Source organism: Trematomus bernacchii, unplaced genomic scaffold (genome assembly GCF_902827165.1).
Source record: "Trematomus bernacchii unplaced genomic scaffold, fTreBer1.1, whole genome shotgun sequence".
In the NCBI taxonomy this organism is placed as follows: Eukaryota; Metazoa; Chordata; class Actinopteri; order Perciformes; family Nototheniidae; genus Trematomus; species Trematomus bernacchii.
The window spans coordinates 15,491,508-15,510,160 of record NW_022987564.1 but is presented as its reverse complement, the minus strand read 5'-3'; the positions used below and the strand labels follow the sequence as shown (position 1 = coordinate 15,510,160).

General features: G+C 39.8%; 6 gene segments (V, D, J or C); 2 read left to right on the top strand and 4 right to left on the bottom strand.

Moving 5' to 3' along the window:
* Positions 1-3,450: 3,450 nt before the first annotated feature.
* LOC117478069 lies at positions 3,451-4,126 on the bottom strand. The segment is given in 2 exon segments: positions 3,451-3,785; positions 3,999-4,126. Coding segments are annotated over 2 exon segments (360 nt in total).
* A 1,308-nt stretch (positions 4,127-5,434) lies between these two features.
* On the bottom strand, positions 5,435-6,156 carry LOC117478060. The segment is given in 2 exon segments: positions 5,435-5,834; positions 5,942-6,156. Coding segments are annotated over 2 exon segments (414 nt in total).
* A 521-nt stretch (positions 6,157-6,677) lies between these two features.
* LOC117478073 lies at positions 6,678-8,406 on the top strand. The segment is given in 2 exon segments: positions 6,678-6,832; positions 8,006-8,406. A coding segment is annotated over 1 exon segment (258 nt).
* Positions 8,407-10,872: 2,466 nt separating this feature from the next.
* LOC117478066 lies at positions 10,873-11,588 on the bottom strand. The segment is given in 2 exon segments: positions 10,873-11,267; positions 11,481-11,588. Coding segments are annotated over 2 exon segments (360 nt in total).
* Positions 11,589-13,970: 2,382 nt separating this feature from the next.
* LOC117478063 lies at positions 13,971-14,534 on the bottom strand. The segment is given in 2 exon segments: positions 13,971-14,305; positions 14,413-14,534. Coding segments are annotated over 2 exon segments (411 nt in total).
* Positions 14,535-16,029: 1,495 nt separating this feature from the next.
* LOC117477694 lies at positions 16,030-17,833 on the top strand. The segment is given in 2 exon segments: positions 16,030-16,185; positions 17,357-17,833. A coding segment is annotated over 1 exon segment (258 nt).
* The last annotated feature ends 820 nt before the right edge of the window (positions 17,834-18,653 follow it).

The window sequence follows — 18,653 nt, the reverse complement described above, 5'->3', positions numbered from 1 at the left end:
GCAAGTTGAGCCTGTTGGTGAGAAGATTTTAAAGTGTAGAAATATATGTTGTTTAACACACGTGAAAGAAAAAAAGGTTGTTGATACAGATTGTTAAAAGGTTTCACACCAGAATACAAATTCAGCGTTGCAAGTTTTCTTATACAGTAGCTACTTTAATTTACATGATTCATTTTGACAAAAATGTAAAGTCCGATGTCGGCAATTCATCCTTTTTGTAAATCTAGAAGGAGAGTGGCATTAGACAGAATACTTTCTTTAATGGCTGATCACATTTACATATTTATTTGTCCATTTAAACTGTGTAACTCCATTTCTTCTTTACTTTCACAGCCATCACTCACTGAAATGTCCAAAGGACTGTTAAATGAACTTTGAACGCCCGTTACGGCTGCCGCCTTCCTGGTCGTCTTAACTGGGTGTTTCTCAATCGCGAGTACGCTTGCTTGGTAGCACATGTCTGCCGAGCATCTTGCTTCAGAAGCGAGGCAAGAATACTTGCTGGCATTCGGAAAACGAAGAGTGGAACAGGCTAGCAAGTGTGCAGGTGGGCGTCATGGCCCCGTCTTACATTTTCCGCCACAGATTTGGGGAAATTGGTCCGTGCGCAAAGCATTGTGGGGGTGCCCCCGAAGATTGTGATTGGAGCACGCCGGCCCGACGCACTCCAATCGCAGCGCACAGCCGGCGCATACCTGCTGGAGATGACTTCAAAGCCTGTGGGTGTTTCTCAATCGCGAGTAAAGCTGCTTCAGAGCCACTATTTCAAGCATACTACGTCATCGAGTGCCGCCGAAGTACTGTTCCAATCTCCAGCATACTTGGAAATCTACCGAGCCCGGCGTACTCCGTTTGGAGAAATATCGAGGCTGCACATGAGTAGACTCCGCGGTCTTAAAATCCCCACAATGCTTTGCGCATGGACCAATTTCCTCAAATCTGTGGCGGAAGATGTAAGGCGGGGCCTATCATATGACGCACACCTGCACACTTGCTAGCCTTCGTTTTCCGAATGCCAGGAAGTATTCTTGACTCGCTTCTGAAGCAAGATGCTCGGCAGACATGTGCTACCAAGCAAGCGTACTCGCGATTGAGAAACACCCTGTGACTGACGATCACTCTGGAGGCTCTGTTGTGTGAACAGACGCCTCTCGCTACTTGCTCTTGGTTTGTGTATAAATCTGTTAGCAGTGGTTAACTTGTTTGGTCTGTGTTCAGTAGTGTTGTTATGATTAGATGTGACTAGAGTAGCTTAGCCTTTACGTTGAGTGTAGTTATTTAGCTTAGCTGTGTTTTCTTACAGCCTCCTTTTCATTAGTTTGTACCACTGTGATAGTGAGGGTTATTTTGTTTATTATGTATATTCCTTTGTATTTAAGTAGGCTCACTTATTAGAGTCCTCCCTTTGTTGGTTATCCATTTAAATCGGCGCCCTGTTGGCCTTTTTGTTTGCTCCTGGCTGCTTGTCTGCCATTTTGTTCTTTTGTTATAAACTCCCTTATAATTATACCAATTCCAACTGGTGTGTGTAGTTTCCCTCTACCCCTAGAGGGGGACGTAACACTGCCTCTTTGAAAAGATCTCATGTAACAGCTTGATTTGTATTCATGGTTCCACATTAAATAAAGAATCCAGTTTAAGATACTTGTGATCCCTTTTAGAGCTCTGCATGGTCAGACAGCCTGCTTTATCTCTGATCTTCTACAGGGCTGTATCACTAGGATGTTTCAACATTTTAAAATAATAAAGATGAATGTGTGTATTTTAAAAGTGGCATGTCTTCTGATTCCCTTTCTCTAAAATATTATATATGTAAGGAACCTCATTCACATTAATTCACAAAAGATTCATCCTAGTTTTATTTTTGTTAATCAAGATTGGTACCAATAACCATAGCATGAACATTTTAATGGTAAACCGCAAAGCTCTCTCTTATCACTAATGTTAAAGTAAATCCATGTGTGATGTTCATGTGTTGTTAAACTTTACCTTGAATATATTCTCAAAATCTGAATCAAAAATATTTCCAGGATTATAAAAAGCAGTAAATCATCTGCATAAAGTTAAATAACATGAATCTAAATTGATATTTTACCTATCTAGATGAAACATGACATACAGTACTACAGTCTCTGTCTTTTTAGCAGAATTTAAACATTGATTTTTCGGTACTTGAATTGAAACTAAAATAAAGCTCCTATCGTCTTTTCCTAACCACTACTCCATGACGTCTGAGGGAAACGTCACCGGGTTAATGAATAGTGGTTTTTATGGTGTTGTTTTATGATTTATGAACCTGGACAACAGTGAAAAATATATTATTCATTAGGTTGGAATTTAAATATAAACGTAAATTGAAACGTATTGTTGCTCAAACGTATTAATACACATGAATCCCAATACATATGATTGTATGAAAATATTTTTAAGTAAATGCAATTGTATTTATTATAAACTTGTTAGGCCTCAACCTATCACTGTGTATATCACCAATTAAACGTGTTTGATAAAGTTTAAGAAACCTCAACTCAGTAAAGACTGAGAAATGTTGACTTTATTTGATCATTTTACAGTTAAAAAGTAACGCTCATATTTTGTCTTTTGATTATTATAGTGTTGAACGTTCAAAACCAATCCCTTTGGCAAGTTAAGATATAACTTGTAAAATGTTTATTAAGCACCGTAACTTTCATGATATTTAGTTCTCGGTCACTGTCGGTTGTTTCAGTGAACGGCCGAATGTTGTGTCCAGGTTAATGTCGCGGCCGCAAGGTATTGTGGGACAACATTTTCTTCTTTCCTTTGCTAAAGGAGTGTTTCCTAATCAAAGGAGTGTTACATAGCTAAAGGAGGCTATAAATGAAGTTTCAAAGCTCCTTTCCTATCATCTAGAGAATTCCATAATGACTCATATGTTGCTGTGTCACATCAAAACAGTTTGTATCCAAAGAGACTGAGTTTGTCTCAGGGTCGGATCACTGAGATTTTATAATTCTCTTTTAGGTTTTAAAATATATATATTTTTAGAGTTCTTCCACTTTCTAGAGATAATCTAAATAACTATAAAACCTTAAATACATTTGAGCAAAAAACGTTAAGTATCATTGATATGTTATAAGTGTAATGTTTTCTGGACTTTTTGAAACATGAAAAGTACAAATTAAGCATTCACTAAATATTTCTAAATGAATCTATATTAATGTATTTATTATCGGTTAACATGTTAATTAGAATATAAAGTTGTAAGGGACGACATTAAAGAGTGGCAATTAAAGCTTTTAGTAAACTTATAATTACTCACAAACAACAACAACAAATTACCTTAATAATAGCAATTGTTTGCATGCTGAAAGTGTTATTTTGTTATTAGTTTAAAATTGTATCTTAATCAAAGATATCTTTTTTTTCTTTTTTCTATGCAGCTGTTCATTCAGATCACTTCCTCTTTATTTGAGGAGGTTTTTGTACGACGTTGTATCACTGTGTGAACGGGTAGCTGCTACTCTGCTGACAATAATAATCTCCTGCATCTACAGTCTGAACTCCAGTGACGGTCAGAGTGAAGACAGTCCCAGATCCACTTCCACTGAAACGATTTGAAACTCCAGACTGAAGAGATGTAGCACGATATACCAAGAGTTTAGGAGCTTCTCCAGGTTTCTGAAGGTACCAGTGAAGGTATGAACTAATACTTGTACTGGCTGTACATTTGATAGAAAGAGTCTGTCCTGGAACAACAGACAGAGATCCAGGAGACTGAGTCAGGAGGATTTCTCCTGATGCATCTGGAAAACATGAAAACAGCAGAAGGGTTATTGAGACAAACAGCGTGGAGAAAGATGATCAACATCCAAACAGAAGAGCATCCTCTCTTTAACATGGAGAACAGATGGAAGAAGGTACATGCTGCTTGTCTCAGTGCTTCTCCATCATAGCAGATCATCATGTTGGGGAACCTGGTTGCATCCTGAAGCAACGTTTTCAGAAGAGAGTCTCACCCTGAACAAGGAGCCCCAGGGTGGCCAGCAGTAGAGTCAGTGACATCATCATTGTGCTGCCGGCGTGTCAGTGGCTCTGAAAGGTCTGGACAGCCGCTGATCACCTCTGGCCTCTTAACGTCTGGGAGCAGAGAGGCAGGACACATATGCAAACACACAGAGTCAGTGAAGTGTAGCTGTCCTCAAACAGCATGGTGTTCCCCCTCAGTGCTGACAGCATTCACTGTTTCATGTTTCACTACATAATGGGCTCTCAAAGATTACTATGTCGTACACAAGTTCATTTGGTTCACACAAAGCAGCAAGTTGAGCCTGTTGGTGAGAAGATTTTAAAGTGTAGAAATATATGTTGTTTAACACACGTGAAAGAAAAAAAGGTTATTGATCTAGAAGGAGAGTGGCATTAGACAGAATACTTTCTTTAATGGCTGATCACATTATGGTCATTAAGATGAAACCAGGCAGTTTTATATGATGTAAAAATGAATATCATTGGTGGGGAATATAATTGTATGATGAATATACTCAGAGAAGATACCTGAGATGCTGATGCTTTTCTTTCATCTCCATAAAGTTGTATTATTACAATTCTCAGATGCTCCTTTTTCCTCATCTGTTCATACTGTCTGAAATAGGGCTAACACTTTAGATCAGACATTGACTGTTGAGCAGCATGAAGTGTTGGATTCACATCTGTTGTTTACCGTTTACATTATTTGTTAAGTTGAATCCCAATGTGCTTCAAGCTAAGCTGGAGATGATCATTTACATATTTATTTGTCCATTTAAACTGTGTAACTCCATTTCTTCTTCACTTTCACAGCCATCACTCACTGAAATGTCCAAAGGACTGTTAAATGAACTTTGACCGGCTCTTTGAAAAGATCTCATGTAACAGCTTGATTTGTATTCATGGCTCCACATTAAATAAAGAGTCCAGTTTAAGATACTTGTGATCCCTTTTGGAGCTCTGCATGGTCAGACCGCCTCCTTTATCTCTGACCTTCTACAGGGCTGTATCACTAGGAGGTCAGGAACGTCTCATGATCAGGGCTTGCTGGATTTACCTCACTACAGACTTTAAAGTGAAGGTGACCTTTGATTTGAAGTCGGGACTTTTGATCTTTGGGAGTCACTCCAGTTAGACAGAAGTGAACACTGTTCAAAAAAGAAGCTGAGGACCCATGAGTTTAGTGTGGCTATTTTTTAGTATTTTACTATGGTGTGTATGAGTTCATTCACTTAATATATTATTAGAAATATTTCTAAGTCTTTGCTTGAAAAAGTTACACACTTAATGGAGATGAAAGTGTGTGTGTGTGTGTGTGTGTGTGTGTGTGTGTGTGTGTGTGTGTGTGTGTGTGTGTGTGTGTGTGTGTGTGTGTGTGTGTGTGTGTGTGTGTGTGTGTGTGTCCTCAGTGAAGTGTATCAGTCCCTGCAGTAGCTTCCAGCTGCAGCAGTCAGTTCAGTTCCTGTTCAGTCTGACTGAGGGAGGTTTTTGTACGACGCTTTTTCACTGTGTGAACACCCACTGACTGTTGGGGTAATGTGCACTCTGACAGTAGTAAACTGCTGCATCATCAGTCTGGACTCCACTGATGGTCAGAGTGAAGCCAGAGTTTGATCCACTGCCTGTAAAACGGTTTGAAATCCCTGATGCTCGAGTGCTAGCACGGTAACTGAGCAGTTTAGGAGTTCCTCCATCTCTCTGTTGGTACCAGACTAAATAGTCCCCATTATAAACCCCCTGACTGGTCCTACATGTGATGGAGACGGAGCGTCCCGGAGCAGAGCTCACTGCTCCAGACTGAGTCACTGTGATCTGGCCTCTGGACTCTGAGGATACAGAGACAAAGACATAAAGCAGCGTCATGGTTTTGTCCGCTTCATTTCAGAGGGACGGATGTTCACAGAGGAGAGGAGTTTGATTCTCTGGACTTTACCTGTGAAGCAGCAGCAGAGGAGAGTCCAGATGAGGACGCAGATCAAAGTCATGTTTTTGATGAGGAGGATTTCTGTGGCTTCTGTTGTCATGAAGGACAGCTGTCAGTCATCCAGTGTTCAACTCTCAGGACTATAAGGTCTCCCAGAGCACTGGAGCATGGTGCTGCTGATGCAAAGTGTCTCTCTATGGAAATGCTCTGACTGACTCCAACAGGGACCTGGATTACTCTGATGATGCTGTTTATCAATGGATCCATCCCTCTGTCTGAGGATTGATCTGGAATGGGTCAGCACTCACTTGTATGAGGCTCTAAGTTCAATGGACACATTTTCTTGCAGTTAATTTAATTAAAAAGCTCAAATTAATAACCCCAAATAATCAATCCCACCTAGGAAAAACAAAATTGAGATTTATTATTGATCCTGATGGAAAAACAAACTTGTATTCATGGTAATGATTCACATTTGGAAGTATAACATGTAGAGATTTTATTAGACATTTATTGTTTTATTTAAGTGTTCAATTACTTTGCTTGCTGATGTTTAAAAGTTGATAAAATCGTGAAACTAAACATATTTTGTGAACAATCCGTTTTTCAAAAGAAGAATCTTCATTTTAAAACTGAAGAGATGAGTAAATATTTGTTGTAAATGTTTAAAAGGTTCACTAAAGAAACGGTAGATACTTTTCCATAGTGTGTGAATCTGTTTCAAACATTTGAAGCAGTTATTATATAAACTGGGTAAACTGTGGATGTGTTTGGTGAGTTTGTTTGTGTCAAAGTCAGAGAGCCGTGTCTCTCTACAGTGAGAGGTTTTTGTACGGCGGCTCAATGACTTTGTATCACTGTGGTACACGTTCGGTGGAGGAACCAGACTGGATGTTGGAAGTAAGTCAAATGTTAATTTATAAGAGCCATTTCTCTTTTGTTGTATTCAGCATACTAGGATAAGTGGTTGCCTCTCCATGTCATTGTATAAATTCTTCTCAAATATTTTGCACTGAGAGGCTAACTTTACTCCAGCAAAAGACGTTTAAATGTTTTCATGAGAGTTAAACATTGAACAGAGAATAAATCATTATTTCCACCTTTAATGGTGAAGTAGCATCTTGAGGGCTGGTAGGTTTAGTTCAGTGTGTCAAAGTCAGAGAGCCGTGTCTCTCTACAGTGAGAGGTTTTTGTACGGCGGCTCAATGACTTTGTATCACTGTGGTTGACTTTTGGTGGAGGAACCAGACTGGATGTTGGAAGTAAGTTTCTGCACAAAAACTAAATATGATGTTATGAGACGTTTTAATTCTGTGTTGGAATATTTGAGAGATAGATTTTTATAATTTTTATTGTAATGTTTAGATAATATTAATATTCATGTTTTTATTTCTCTTCATCATTGAGCAAAGTCGGAGCAGCTTTTCTTGAAATGTCTTTATACATTCCCAACAAACTGTCATTTAAACAGCTTCAAATGTGAAAGCATAAAACTGCAAATGTTAAAAATAATTTTTCCTTTAACTTATTTTGAATTTTCTATCTCGGCTCTCCCTTCTGTTTTTGAATAAATTAAGAATACAGTTTTTAAATACAGATTAACAGAGTAAAGATATTGACGGATATTAAAAATGTGCTCAATTCTTTCAGACACTATTTTAAAGTTTGTAAAACTGGGTAGTGATTGAGATTCACATTGAGCACAATTGATTGCTCCATTTCCTGTATTTGTTCATTTATCCACTAAATAATTGAATAATGGTTTGTAGAGTTCAGGTTTTGGATGATTTGAACAACAACTACTTAAAATATGTCCTAATGTTGTACTTTATTTCCAGTGTAGTCTGACATATTTCAGGTGATTCTGTATGAAGTGTCTCTGTGCTGATTTGCATGAGAGGCTTCTTAAAGGGAAGTGAAACAATGTGTGAGTGAGAGACTGATGGAGCAGAACCAACATCTGACAGAAACTCCTTAAAGGAGAAACACTCTCACCGTAAAGGTGTCCCGGTGTCTGCTGGTTGATTGACAGCTGTTTGCTCCCTGTCCTCTAATCTGATTGGTGTCTCCTAGGTGATGTCCGTCCCACCCTGACGGTGCTGCCCCCCTCCAGAGAAGAGCTGCAGCAGGGGAAGGCCACGCTCATGTGCCTGGCCAACAAGGGCTTCCCCTCAGACTGGAGTCTGGCCTGGAAGGTGGACGGCAGCAGCAGCAGCAGCAGCTGGGAGGAGAGCAGGAGCCCCGGGGTGCTGGAGAAGGACGCCCACTACAGCTGGAGCAGCACCCTGAGGCTCTCTGCAGATCAGTGGAGGAAGGTGCGCTCTGTGACCTGTGAGGCCACCCAGGGCTCCCAGACTCCGCTCTCAGAGACACTGAGGAGAGACCAGTGTTCCCAGTCCTGAGCTGACTCACTGGGACTCTGCTTTCTCTCTCACACTGCTCTCAGTCTGCTCTCTGGCTCTCAGGACATGTTTCAACATCAACCTGTTTTTGCTTTGTCGATGGTTTCAACATTTTAAAAATAATAAAGATGAATATGTGTATTTTAAAAGTCTTCTGATTCCCTTTCTCTGAGATATATATAAAAGGAACCTTATTCACATGAATTCACAAAAGCCACAACATTCATAATGATACATTTGTTCCAGATACTTGTTAATAATTGCTAGATTGTTGATGTACTTCTGCATTCATTTAGGTTCTATCTATGTTATGAATTAGTTCCAATAACCTTAGTAGGAACATTTCAATGGTAAACCACAAAGCTCTTATAACTGATGTTTAATTTATTCTCTATGTTATGTTCATGTGTTGTTAAATGTTACCCTGAATTAATTCTGGACATCTGACTCAATAAGAATAAGAAATTCAGGATAAGAAATAAAAAGCAGGGTATCATCTGCATAAAGTTATACAACTGGAATCTAAATTGAGATGACCTTAAAGGTCCCTTATTATACTCCTTTCCAACAATATATTATAGGTCTCAGATATTTACAAACCATGTCTCTGAAGTGTTGGGCTCTAAAAACCACTGAGATCATGCATGGTATAATGCAGTAAACCCCTCTGTTTCAGCCCTGTGTTTGGTTTGAAACACACAGAGGTGCTCTAGGAGGAGAATCAGGTGATAAGGTGGGCGGGTGTTACCTTGGTTATTGGCTAATGGTTACACAGCCCAAAAAAACATTGTGACATCACAAAGTGGCCAAAATCTGATCAGCTCATTTTCAGACAGGTTTTTATATAGATGGATCAAGACCAAAAGAGACAGATTATTTTGTCCTGAAACTTTCATAATCTCTTTACACAGAGGGGACACATATTTATGTATAAAATATATGGAAAAGTGGATTTTGCATAATAGTTGACCTTTAAATCTTATTTAATGGACTCATTACAACTCAACCTAAAATGTTGATACACCAGTCTCTTTCCTCTTGCAGTTTGTTCTGTTTGCAGAATCAATACATTTAATGATTTTTCGCTGATTGAATTCAAACTGATATTTGACTAAAACAAAGACCTAATTGTGGCTGTGCCTGTCGCTGTGGTCCTGAGTCGTGGTCCTGAGTCGTGGACCCTGAGTCGTGGTCCTGAGTCGTGGATCCTGAGTCCTGGTCCTGAATCGTGGATCCTGAGTCGTGGACACTGGGTCATGGATCCTGAGTCGTGGACTTCATCTTCAAGTCAAGGTAAGACCACAATTGTATTGAAAATGGGATCTTACTAAGAGAGAACAATCCAATATTTAAATGATCAAATTACATTTGTTGGGTATCCTTTTGTTGAACTGTCTGTTTAAATTAATCGAAGCGTCAGACTAAAAAAGCTTTTGAAAATAATATTATATTTTGATTTAGGTCAAAATATAATATTTGTAAACTTGAAGAGTCAGTGCCAGTGCCTCACCAGCCATGAACCTCACTGCACGTCACTGCAGAAGCTTACATTAGTATTATGGTTGCTCTCAAAGGGCCGGTTGTAACTATATAAATATATAATATATTTATAAAATAATGTATTATATTACATTATTGCCTCTGAATTGGATTATTATCGGATAGGGTAATAACTTAGTAATTAACTACGTCTGAAAGCAGAAGTCCAGGGCAAATAATTGCAAGTCCCTTCAGTGTGCATGTCACAAAATGAGATGCATTGTGGGACATGTAGTTTATGGGCAACCTGCTTCTGTAAAGTGGCATGTAACCGTATAATAAACGTATTATATTCTTTGCAAGCTCTTGCAGGGCCACATCAAATGAAGTCGTGGGCCGGATTTGGCCCCCGGGTCTTGAGTTCGACACCCCTGCTCCAGAGGCTAAATCAGCATGTTAATCGTTGTCACATAGCTATCATATACCCTAAAACAGTGTGTCCTGACGCTCTTCTAGGTAATCATACATCCTGTTACGTACACAGCTAGGTAGGGCCTTTGTTATCATGTGCTACTCTGATATTGGAAGAGTACATTCAGTATTTTCCCAACATGCTCTTAACCTTTTTTTAATTTATATTACCATATTTTATTCAATATGCTCCTTAGATAACTTTTTATTTTATTTGTTTTATTATTTTCTCCTTATAGCATTGTGAAGCACCTTGAGATGACGATGTTTTTAAAGTGTGCTATATAAATGAAATGTTATTATTATTATTGTTAAATGACTTTAGAAAGCAAACATAAAAAGTAGGAATGTAGCATTCACTCAATATTTATACAAAATCTACATTAGTTTATTAAATATGTGCTATAATGTCACTTGGGGTTGACAGTTATTAGGGCCAATGTTATAGAGTGGCTATTAAAGCTGTTAGCAAACCTTTTGGTACTCACAAATCACAAAGAAATTGTAAAACTATTTTTAACTGAAATATTCCAATCTTTTGAATGCTGAAAGTGCTGTTGTGGTATTACATTAAAAAATGTTAGTTAATTAATCTTATAGTTATTTTATTTTCTGTGCAGCTGTTCATTCAGATCACTTCCTCTTTATTTGAGGAGGTTTTTGTACGACGTTGTATCACTGTGTGAACGGCCGGCTGCTACACTGCTGACAATAATAATCTCCTGCATCTACAGTCTGAACTCCAGTGACGGTCAGAGTGTAGATAGTCCCAGATCCACTTCCACTGAAACGATTTGAAACTCCAGACTGAAGAGATGTAGCAGAATAAACCAAGAGTTTAGGAGCTTCTCCAGGTTTCTGTAGGTACCAGTTAAGCCATCCACTAACACTTGTACTGGCTGTACATTTGATAGAAAGAGTCTGTCCTGGAACAACAGACAGAGATCCAGGAGACTGAGTCAGGAGGATTTCTCCTGATGAATCTGGAAAACATGAAAACAGCAGAAGGGTTATTGAGACAAACAGCGTGGAGAAAGATGATCAACATCCAAACAGAAGAGCATCCTCTCTTTAACATGGAGAACAGATGGAAGAAGGTACATGCTGCTTGTCTCAGTGCTTCTCCATCATAGCAGATCATCATGTTGGGGAACCTGGTTGCATCCTGAAGCAAAGTTTTCAGAAGAGAGTCTCACCCTGAACAAGGAGCCCCAGGGTGGCCAGCAGTAGAGTCAGTGACATCATCATTGTGCTGCCGGTGTGTCAGTGGCTCTGAAAGGTCTGGACAGCCGCTGATCACCTCTGGCCTCTTAACGTCTGGGAGCAGAGAGGCAGGACACATATGCAAACACACAGAGTCAGTGAAGTGTAGCTGTCCTCAAACAGCATGGTGTTCCCCCTCAGTGCTGACAGCATTCACTGTTTCATGTTTCACTACATAATGGGCTCTCAAAGATTACTATGTCGTACACAAGTTCATTTGGTTCACACAAAGCAGCAAGTTGAGCCTGTTGGTGAGAATATTTTAAAGTGTAGATATATATGTTGTTCAACACACGTGAAAGAAAAAAAGGTTGTTGATACAGATTGTTAAAAGGTTTCACACCAGAATACAAATTCAGCGTTGCAAGTTTTCTTATACAGTAGCTACCTTAATTTACATGATTCATTTTGACAAAAATGTAAAGTCCGAGTCGGCAATTCATCCTTTTTGTAAATCTAAAAGGAGAGTGGCATTAGACAGAATAATGTCTTTAATGGCTGATCACATTTACATATTTATTTGTCCATTTAAACTGTGTAACTCCATTTCTTCTTTACTTTCACAGCCATCACTCACTGAAATGTCCAAAGGACTGTTAAATGAACTTTGAACGCCCGTTACGGCTGCCGCCTTCCTGGTCGTCTTAACTGGGTGTTTCTCAATCACGAGTACGCTTGCTTGGTAGCACATGTCTGCCGAGCATCTTGCTTCAGAAGCGAGGCAAGAATACTTGCTGGCATTCGGAAAACGATGAGTGGAACAGGCTAGCAAGTGTGCAGGTGTGCGTCATGGCCCCGCCTTACATTTTCCGCCACAGATTTGGGGAAATTGGTCCGTGCGCAAAGCATTGTGGGGGTGCCCCCGAAGATTGTGATTGGAGCACGCCGGCCCGACGCACTCCAATCGCAGCGCACAGCCGGCGCATACCTGCTGGAGATGACTTCAAAGCCTGTGGGTGTTTCTCAATCGCGAGTAAAGCTGCTTCAGAGCCACTATTTCAAGCATACTACGTCATCGAGTGCCGCCGAAGTACTGTTCCAATCTCCAGCATACTTGGAAATCTACCGAGCCCGGCGTACTCCGTTTGGAGAAATATCGAGGCTGCACATGAGTAGACTCCGCGGTCTTAAAATCCCCACAATGCTTTGCGCATGGACCAATTTCCTCAAATCTGTGGCGGAAGATGTAAGGCGGGGCCTATCATATGACGCACACCTGCACACTTGCTAGCCTTCGTTTTCCGAATGCCAGGAAGTATTCTTGACTCGCTTCTGAAGCAAGATGCTCGGCAGACATGTGCTACCAAGCAAGCGTACTCGCGATTGAGAAACACCCTGTGACTGACGATCACTCTCGAGGCTCTGTTGTGTGAACAGACGCCTCTCGCTACTTGCTCTTCGTTTGTGTATAAATCTGTTAGCAGTGGTTAACTTGTGTGGTCTGTGTTCAGTAGTGTTGTTATGATTAGATGTGACTAGAGTAGCTTAGCCTTTACGTTGAGTGTAGTTATTTAGCTTAGCTGTGTTTTCTTACAGCCTCCTTTTCATTAGTTTGTACCACTGTGATAGTGAGGGTTATTTTGTTTATTATGTATATTCCTTTGTATAGGCTCACTTTGTAGGCTCACTTATTAGAGTCCTCCCTTTGTTGGTTATCCATTTAAATCGGCGCCCTGTTGGCCTTTTTGTTTGCTCCTGGCTGCTTGTCTGCCATTTTGTTCTTTTGTTATAAACTCCCTTATAATTATACCAATTCCAACTGGTGTGTGTAGTTTCCCTCTACCCCTAGAGGGGGACGTAACACTGCCTCTTTGAAAAGATCTCATGTAACAGCTTGATTTGTATTCATGGTTCCACATTAAATAAAGAATCCAGTTTAAGATACTTGTGATCCCTTTTAGAGCTCTGCATGGTCAGACATCCTCCTTTATCTCTGACCTTCTACAGGGCTGTATCACTAGGAGGTCAGGAACGTCTCATGATCAGGGCTTGCTGGATTTACCTCACTACAGACTTTAAAGTGAAGGTGACCTTTGATTTGAAGTCGGGACTTTTGATCTTTGGGAGTCACTCCAGTTAGACAGAAGTGAACACTGTTCAAAAAAGAAGCTGAGGACCCATGAGTTTAGTGTGGCTATTTTTTAGTATTTTACTATGGTGTGTATGAGTTCATTCACTTAATATATTATTAGAAATATTTCAGAAGTGTTTGCTTGAAAAAGAAAAAAGTTATACGCGTAATGGAGATGAAAGTGTGTGTGTGTGTGTGTGTGTGTGTGTGTGTGTGTGTGTGTGTGTGTGTGTGTGTGTGTGTGTGTGTGTGTGTGTGTGTGTGTGTGTGTGTGTGTGTGTGTGTGTGTGTGTGTGTGTGTGTGTGTGTGTCAGTCAGTTCAGTTCCTGTTCAGTCTGACTGAGGGAGGTTTTTGTACGACGCTTTTTCACTGTGTGAACACCCACTGACTGTTGGGGTTATGTACACTCTGACAGTAGTAAACTGCTGCATCATCAGTCTGGACTCCACTGATGGTCAGAGTGAAGTCAGAGTTTGATCCACTGCCTGTAAAACGGTTTGAAATCCCTGATTCTCGAGTGCTAGTATCGTAAATGAGCAGTTTAGGAGTTCCTCCATCTCTCTGTTGGTACCAGGCTAAATCGTCACTATAAATATTCTGACTGGTCCTACATGTGATGGAGACGGAGCGTCCCGGAGCAGAGCTCACTGCTCCAGATTGAGTCACTGTGATCTGGCCTCTGGACTCTGAGGATACAGAGACAAAGACATAAAGCAGCGTCATGGTTTTGTCCGCTTCATTTCAGAGGGACGGATGTTCACAGAGGAGAGGAGTTTGATTCTCTGGACTTTACCTGTGAAGCAGCAGCAGAGGAGAGTCCAGATGAGGACGCAGATCAAAGTCATGTTTTTGATGAGGAGGATTTCTGTGGCTTCTGTTGTCATGAAGGACAGATGTCAGTCATCCAGTGTTCAACTCTCAGGACTATAAGGTCTCCCAGAGCACTGGAGCATGGTGCTGCTGATGCAAAGTGTCTCTCTATGGAAATGCTCTGACTGACTCCAACAGGGACCTGGATTATTGATCACGAGGAAGAAGATAAAGAAGATGGACCTCCCCTGGGGGAAAGATTCTGTTTCCACTCTGTTTTTTGTATACACACATTACAAGTACAGTACATAGGTGCACAGGAACATGTGCCAGGGAGCACATGGGGGTTCGGTGCCCTGCTCAAGGGCACTGCCGCCCGGAATGGGTCAGGGCCATAGACTGTATATATAAAGGTCAGGGCTCACTTGTTCTTTCCAAAAAGTATTTTTCAATTTCATATAATTCACTCCCACACAAATCAATTCTCTCTTCCTCCACAACAATCTAAAATAAAGCTTTATAAAATGACAATGATTTACATTTTGCCCGATTGATTAGAGAGTTTTTCTTAAGAAATTGCGTAATTATTAGGGCTGTCAAGTTAACGCGTTAATAACGCGTTAACGCAAAAAAAAATTAACGCCACTAATTATTTTAACGCGATTAACGCATGTGTATTTTTTGTCCTCGGCCGCCGTAGTTTCAGAGCGCATCGAGTTTAAATACCATCTACAAGCTGATGCTGACAGCCCCGCTCCTGCTGCCCGCTTGTGGCAGACCACACTTCCACGCTCACCGGCAGGCCCGGACTGGCCATCGGGAGGACCGGGAGGGTGTGTGTGTATGTGTGGCGCGAGCGAAGCACACCTTACGTGTTGTTGTTAGCATCTGGTGCTAGCTAGCTGAGCTAACGGATATAAGGAGCTGTTTCAATGAAAACAGAGGAGCGACATTTCGCCGACAACTGCGCCGAGCACTTGACTTTATGCAGGTAGCCAGACAGCACACTCAGCACGGATAGTGCGCGCAACACAGCTCATACACACAGGCATATATGCCTTGAGCTGCACATAGCTCCAACGATCCATCACAGTGTCTCCATATTCTCACACACACACACACACACACACACACACACACACACACACACACACACACACACACACACACACTTGTATTATTGTATGAGAGAGGTTCCAGGTTGAATTGAGGCGAATATTTGTAATGTTCAGAGGTTGTTGTGTTTAATATTCATGAGAATATTTGTCATTGTTCAAATGATAATAAACAAACATATAAAGCATAGTTGTCCACTCATATGTTGATAAGAGTATTAAAAACTTGAAAAATATCCCTCTAAGGTACATTTAGAACAGATAAAAAATGTGCGATTAATTTGCGATTAATCGCGATTAACTATGGACAATCATGCGATTAATCGCGATTAAATATTTTAATCGACTGACAGCCCTAGTAATTATATGTACTTCATTCAATATGAATATTTTGCTTTTTAAATGTATAACAGCTCACAAAAAAATATTCAATATACTTTTCCATATCTTGTGAATTTGTTTAAAAAAATGTAAGCAGTTATTATATAAACTGGGTAAACTGTGGATGTGTTTGGTGAGTTTGTTTGTGTCAAAGTCAGAGAGCCGTGTCTCTCTACAGTGAGAGGTTTTTGTACGGCGGCTCAATGACTTTGTATCACTGTGGTACACGTTCGGTGGAGGAACCAGACTGGATGTTGGAAGTAAGTCAAATGTTAATTTATAAGAGAAATTTCTCTTTTGTTGTACTTTTTATTTAGCAAACTAAGAGAAATAGTTGCCTCTCCATGTCATTGTATAAATTCTTCTCAAATATGTTGCACTGAGAGGCTAACTTTACTCCAGCAAAAGACGTTTAAATGTTTTCATGAGAGTTAAACATTGAACAGAAAATAAATCATTAATTCCACCTTTAATGGTGAAGTAGCATCTTGAGGGCTGGTAGGTTTAGTTCAGTGTGTCAAAGTCAGAGAGCCGTGTCTCTCTACAGTGAGAGGTTTTTGTACGGCGGCTCAATGACTTTGTATCACTGTGGTGGACTTTTGGTGGAGGAACCAGACTGGATGTTGGAAGTAAGTTTCTGCACAAAAACTAAATATGATGTTGTTAAGAGACGTTTGAATTCTGTGTTGGAATATTTGAGAGATAGATTTTTAGTATTTTAATTGTAATGTTTAGATAGTATTAATATTCATGTTTTTATTTCTCTTCATCATTGAGCAAAGTCGGAGCAGCTTTTCTTGAAATGTCTTTATACATTCCCAACAAACTGTCATTTAAACAGCTTCAAATGTGAAAGGATTAAACTGCAAATGTTAAAATGTAAAATAATTTTTCCTTAACTTATTTTGAGTTTTCTATCCCTTCTGTTTTCAAATAAATTAAGAATACAGTTTTTAAATACAGATGAACAGAGTAAAGATATCGACGGATATTAAAAATGTGTTGTATTATTTTAGACATTATTCTAAAGTTTGTAAAACTGGGTAGTGATTGAGATTCACATTAAGCACAATTGATTTCCTGTATTTGTTCATTTATCCACTAAATAATTGAATAATGGTTTGTAGAGTTCAGGTTTTGGATGATTTGAACAACAACTACTTAAAATATGTCCTAATGTTGTACTTTATTTCCAGTGTAGTCTGACATATTTCAGGTGATTTTGTATGAAGTGTCTCTGTGCTGATTTGCATGAGAGGCTTCTTAAAGGGAAGTGAAACAATGTGTGAGTGAGAGACTGATGGAGCAGAACCAACATCTGACAGAAACTCCTTAAAGGAGAAACGCTCTCACAGTAAAGGTGTCCCAGTGTCTTCTGGTTGATTGACAGCTGTGTGCTCCCTGTCCTCTAATCTGATTGGTGTCTCCTAGGTGATGTCCGTCCCACCCTGACGGTGCTGCCCCCCTCCAGAGAAGAGCTGCAGCAGGGGAAGGCCACGCTCATGTGCCTGGCCAACAAGGGCTTCCCCTCAGACTGGAGTCTGGCCTGGAAGGTGGACGGCAGCAGCAGCAGCAGCAGCTGGGAGGAGAGCAGGAGCCCCGGGGTGCTGGAGAAGGACGCCCACTACAGCTGGAGCAGCACCCTGAGGCTCTCTGCAGACCAGTGGAGGAAGGTGGGCTCTGTGACCTGTGAGGCCACCCAGGGCTCCCAGACTCCACTCTCAGAGACACTGAGGAGAGACCAGTGTTCCCAGTCCTGATCTGACTCACTGGGACTCTGCTTCCTCTCTCACACTGCTCTCAGTCTGCTCTCTGGCTCTCAGGACATGTTTCAACATCAACCTGTTTTTGCTTTGTCGATGGTTTCAACATTTTAAAATAATAAAGATGAATGTGTGTATTTTAAAAGTCTTCTGATTCCCTTTCTCTAAAATATTATATATGTAAGGAACCTTATTCACATGAATTCACAAAAGATTCATCCTAGTTTTATTTTTGTTAATCAAGATTGGTACCAATAACGATAGCATGAACATTTTAATGGTAAACCGCAAAGCTCTCTCTTATCACTAATGTTAAAGTAAATCCACGTGTGATGTTCATGTGTTGTTAAACTTTACCTTGAATATATTCTCAAAATCTGAATCAAAAATATTTCCAGGATTATAAAAAGCAGTAAAACATCTGCATAAAGTTAAATAACATGAATCTAAAATGATATTTAACCTATCTAGATGAAACATTACATACAGTACTACAGTCTCTGTCTTTTTAGCAGAATTTAAACATTGATTTTTCGGTACTTGAATTGAAACTAATATTAAACTAAAACAAAGCTCCTATCGTCTTTTCCTAACCACTACTCCATGACGTCTGATGGAAACGTCACCGGGTTAATGAATAGTGGTTTTTATGGTGTTGTTTTATGATTTTTGAACCTGGACAACAGTGAAAAATATATTATTCATTAGGTTGGAATTGAAATATAAACGTAAATTGAAACTTATTGTTGCTCAAACGTATGAATACACATGAATCCCAATACGTATGATTGTATGAAAATATTTTTAAGTAAATACAATTGTATTTATTATAAACTTGTTAGACCTCAACCTATCACTGTGTATACCACCAATTAAACGTGTTTGATAAAGTTTAAGAAACCTCAACTCAGTAAAGACTGAGAAATGTTGACTTTATTTGATCATTTTACAGTTAAAAAGTAACG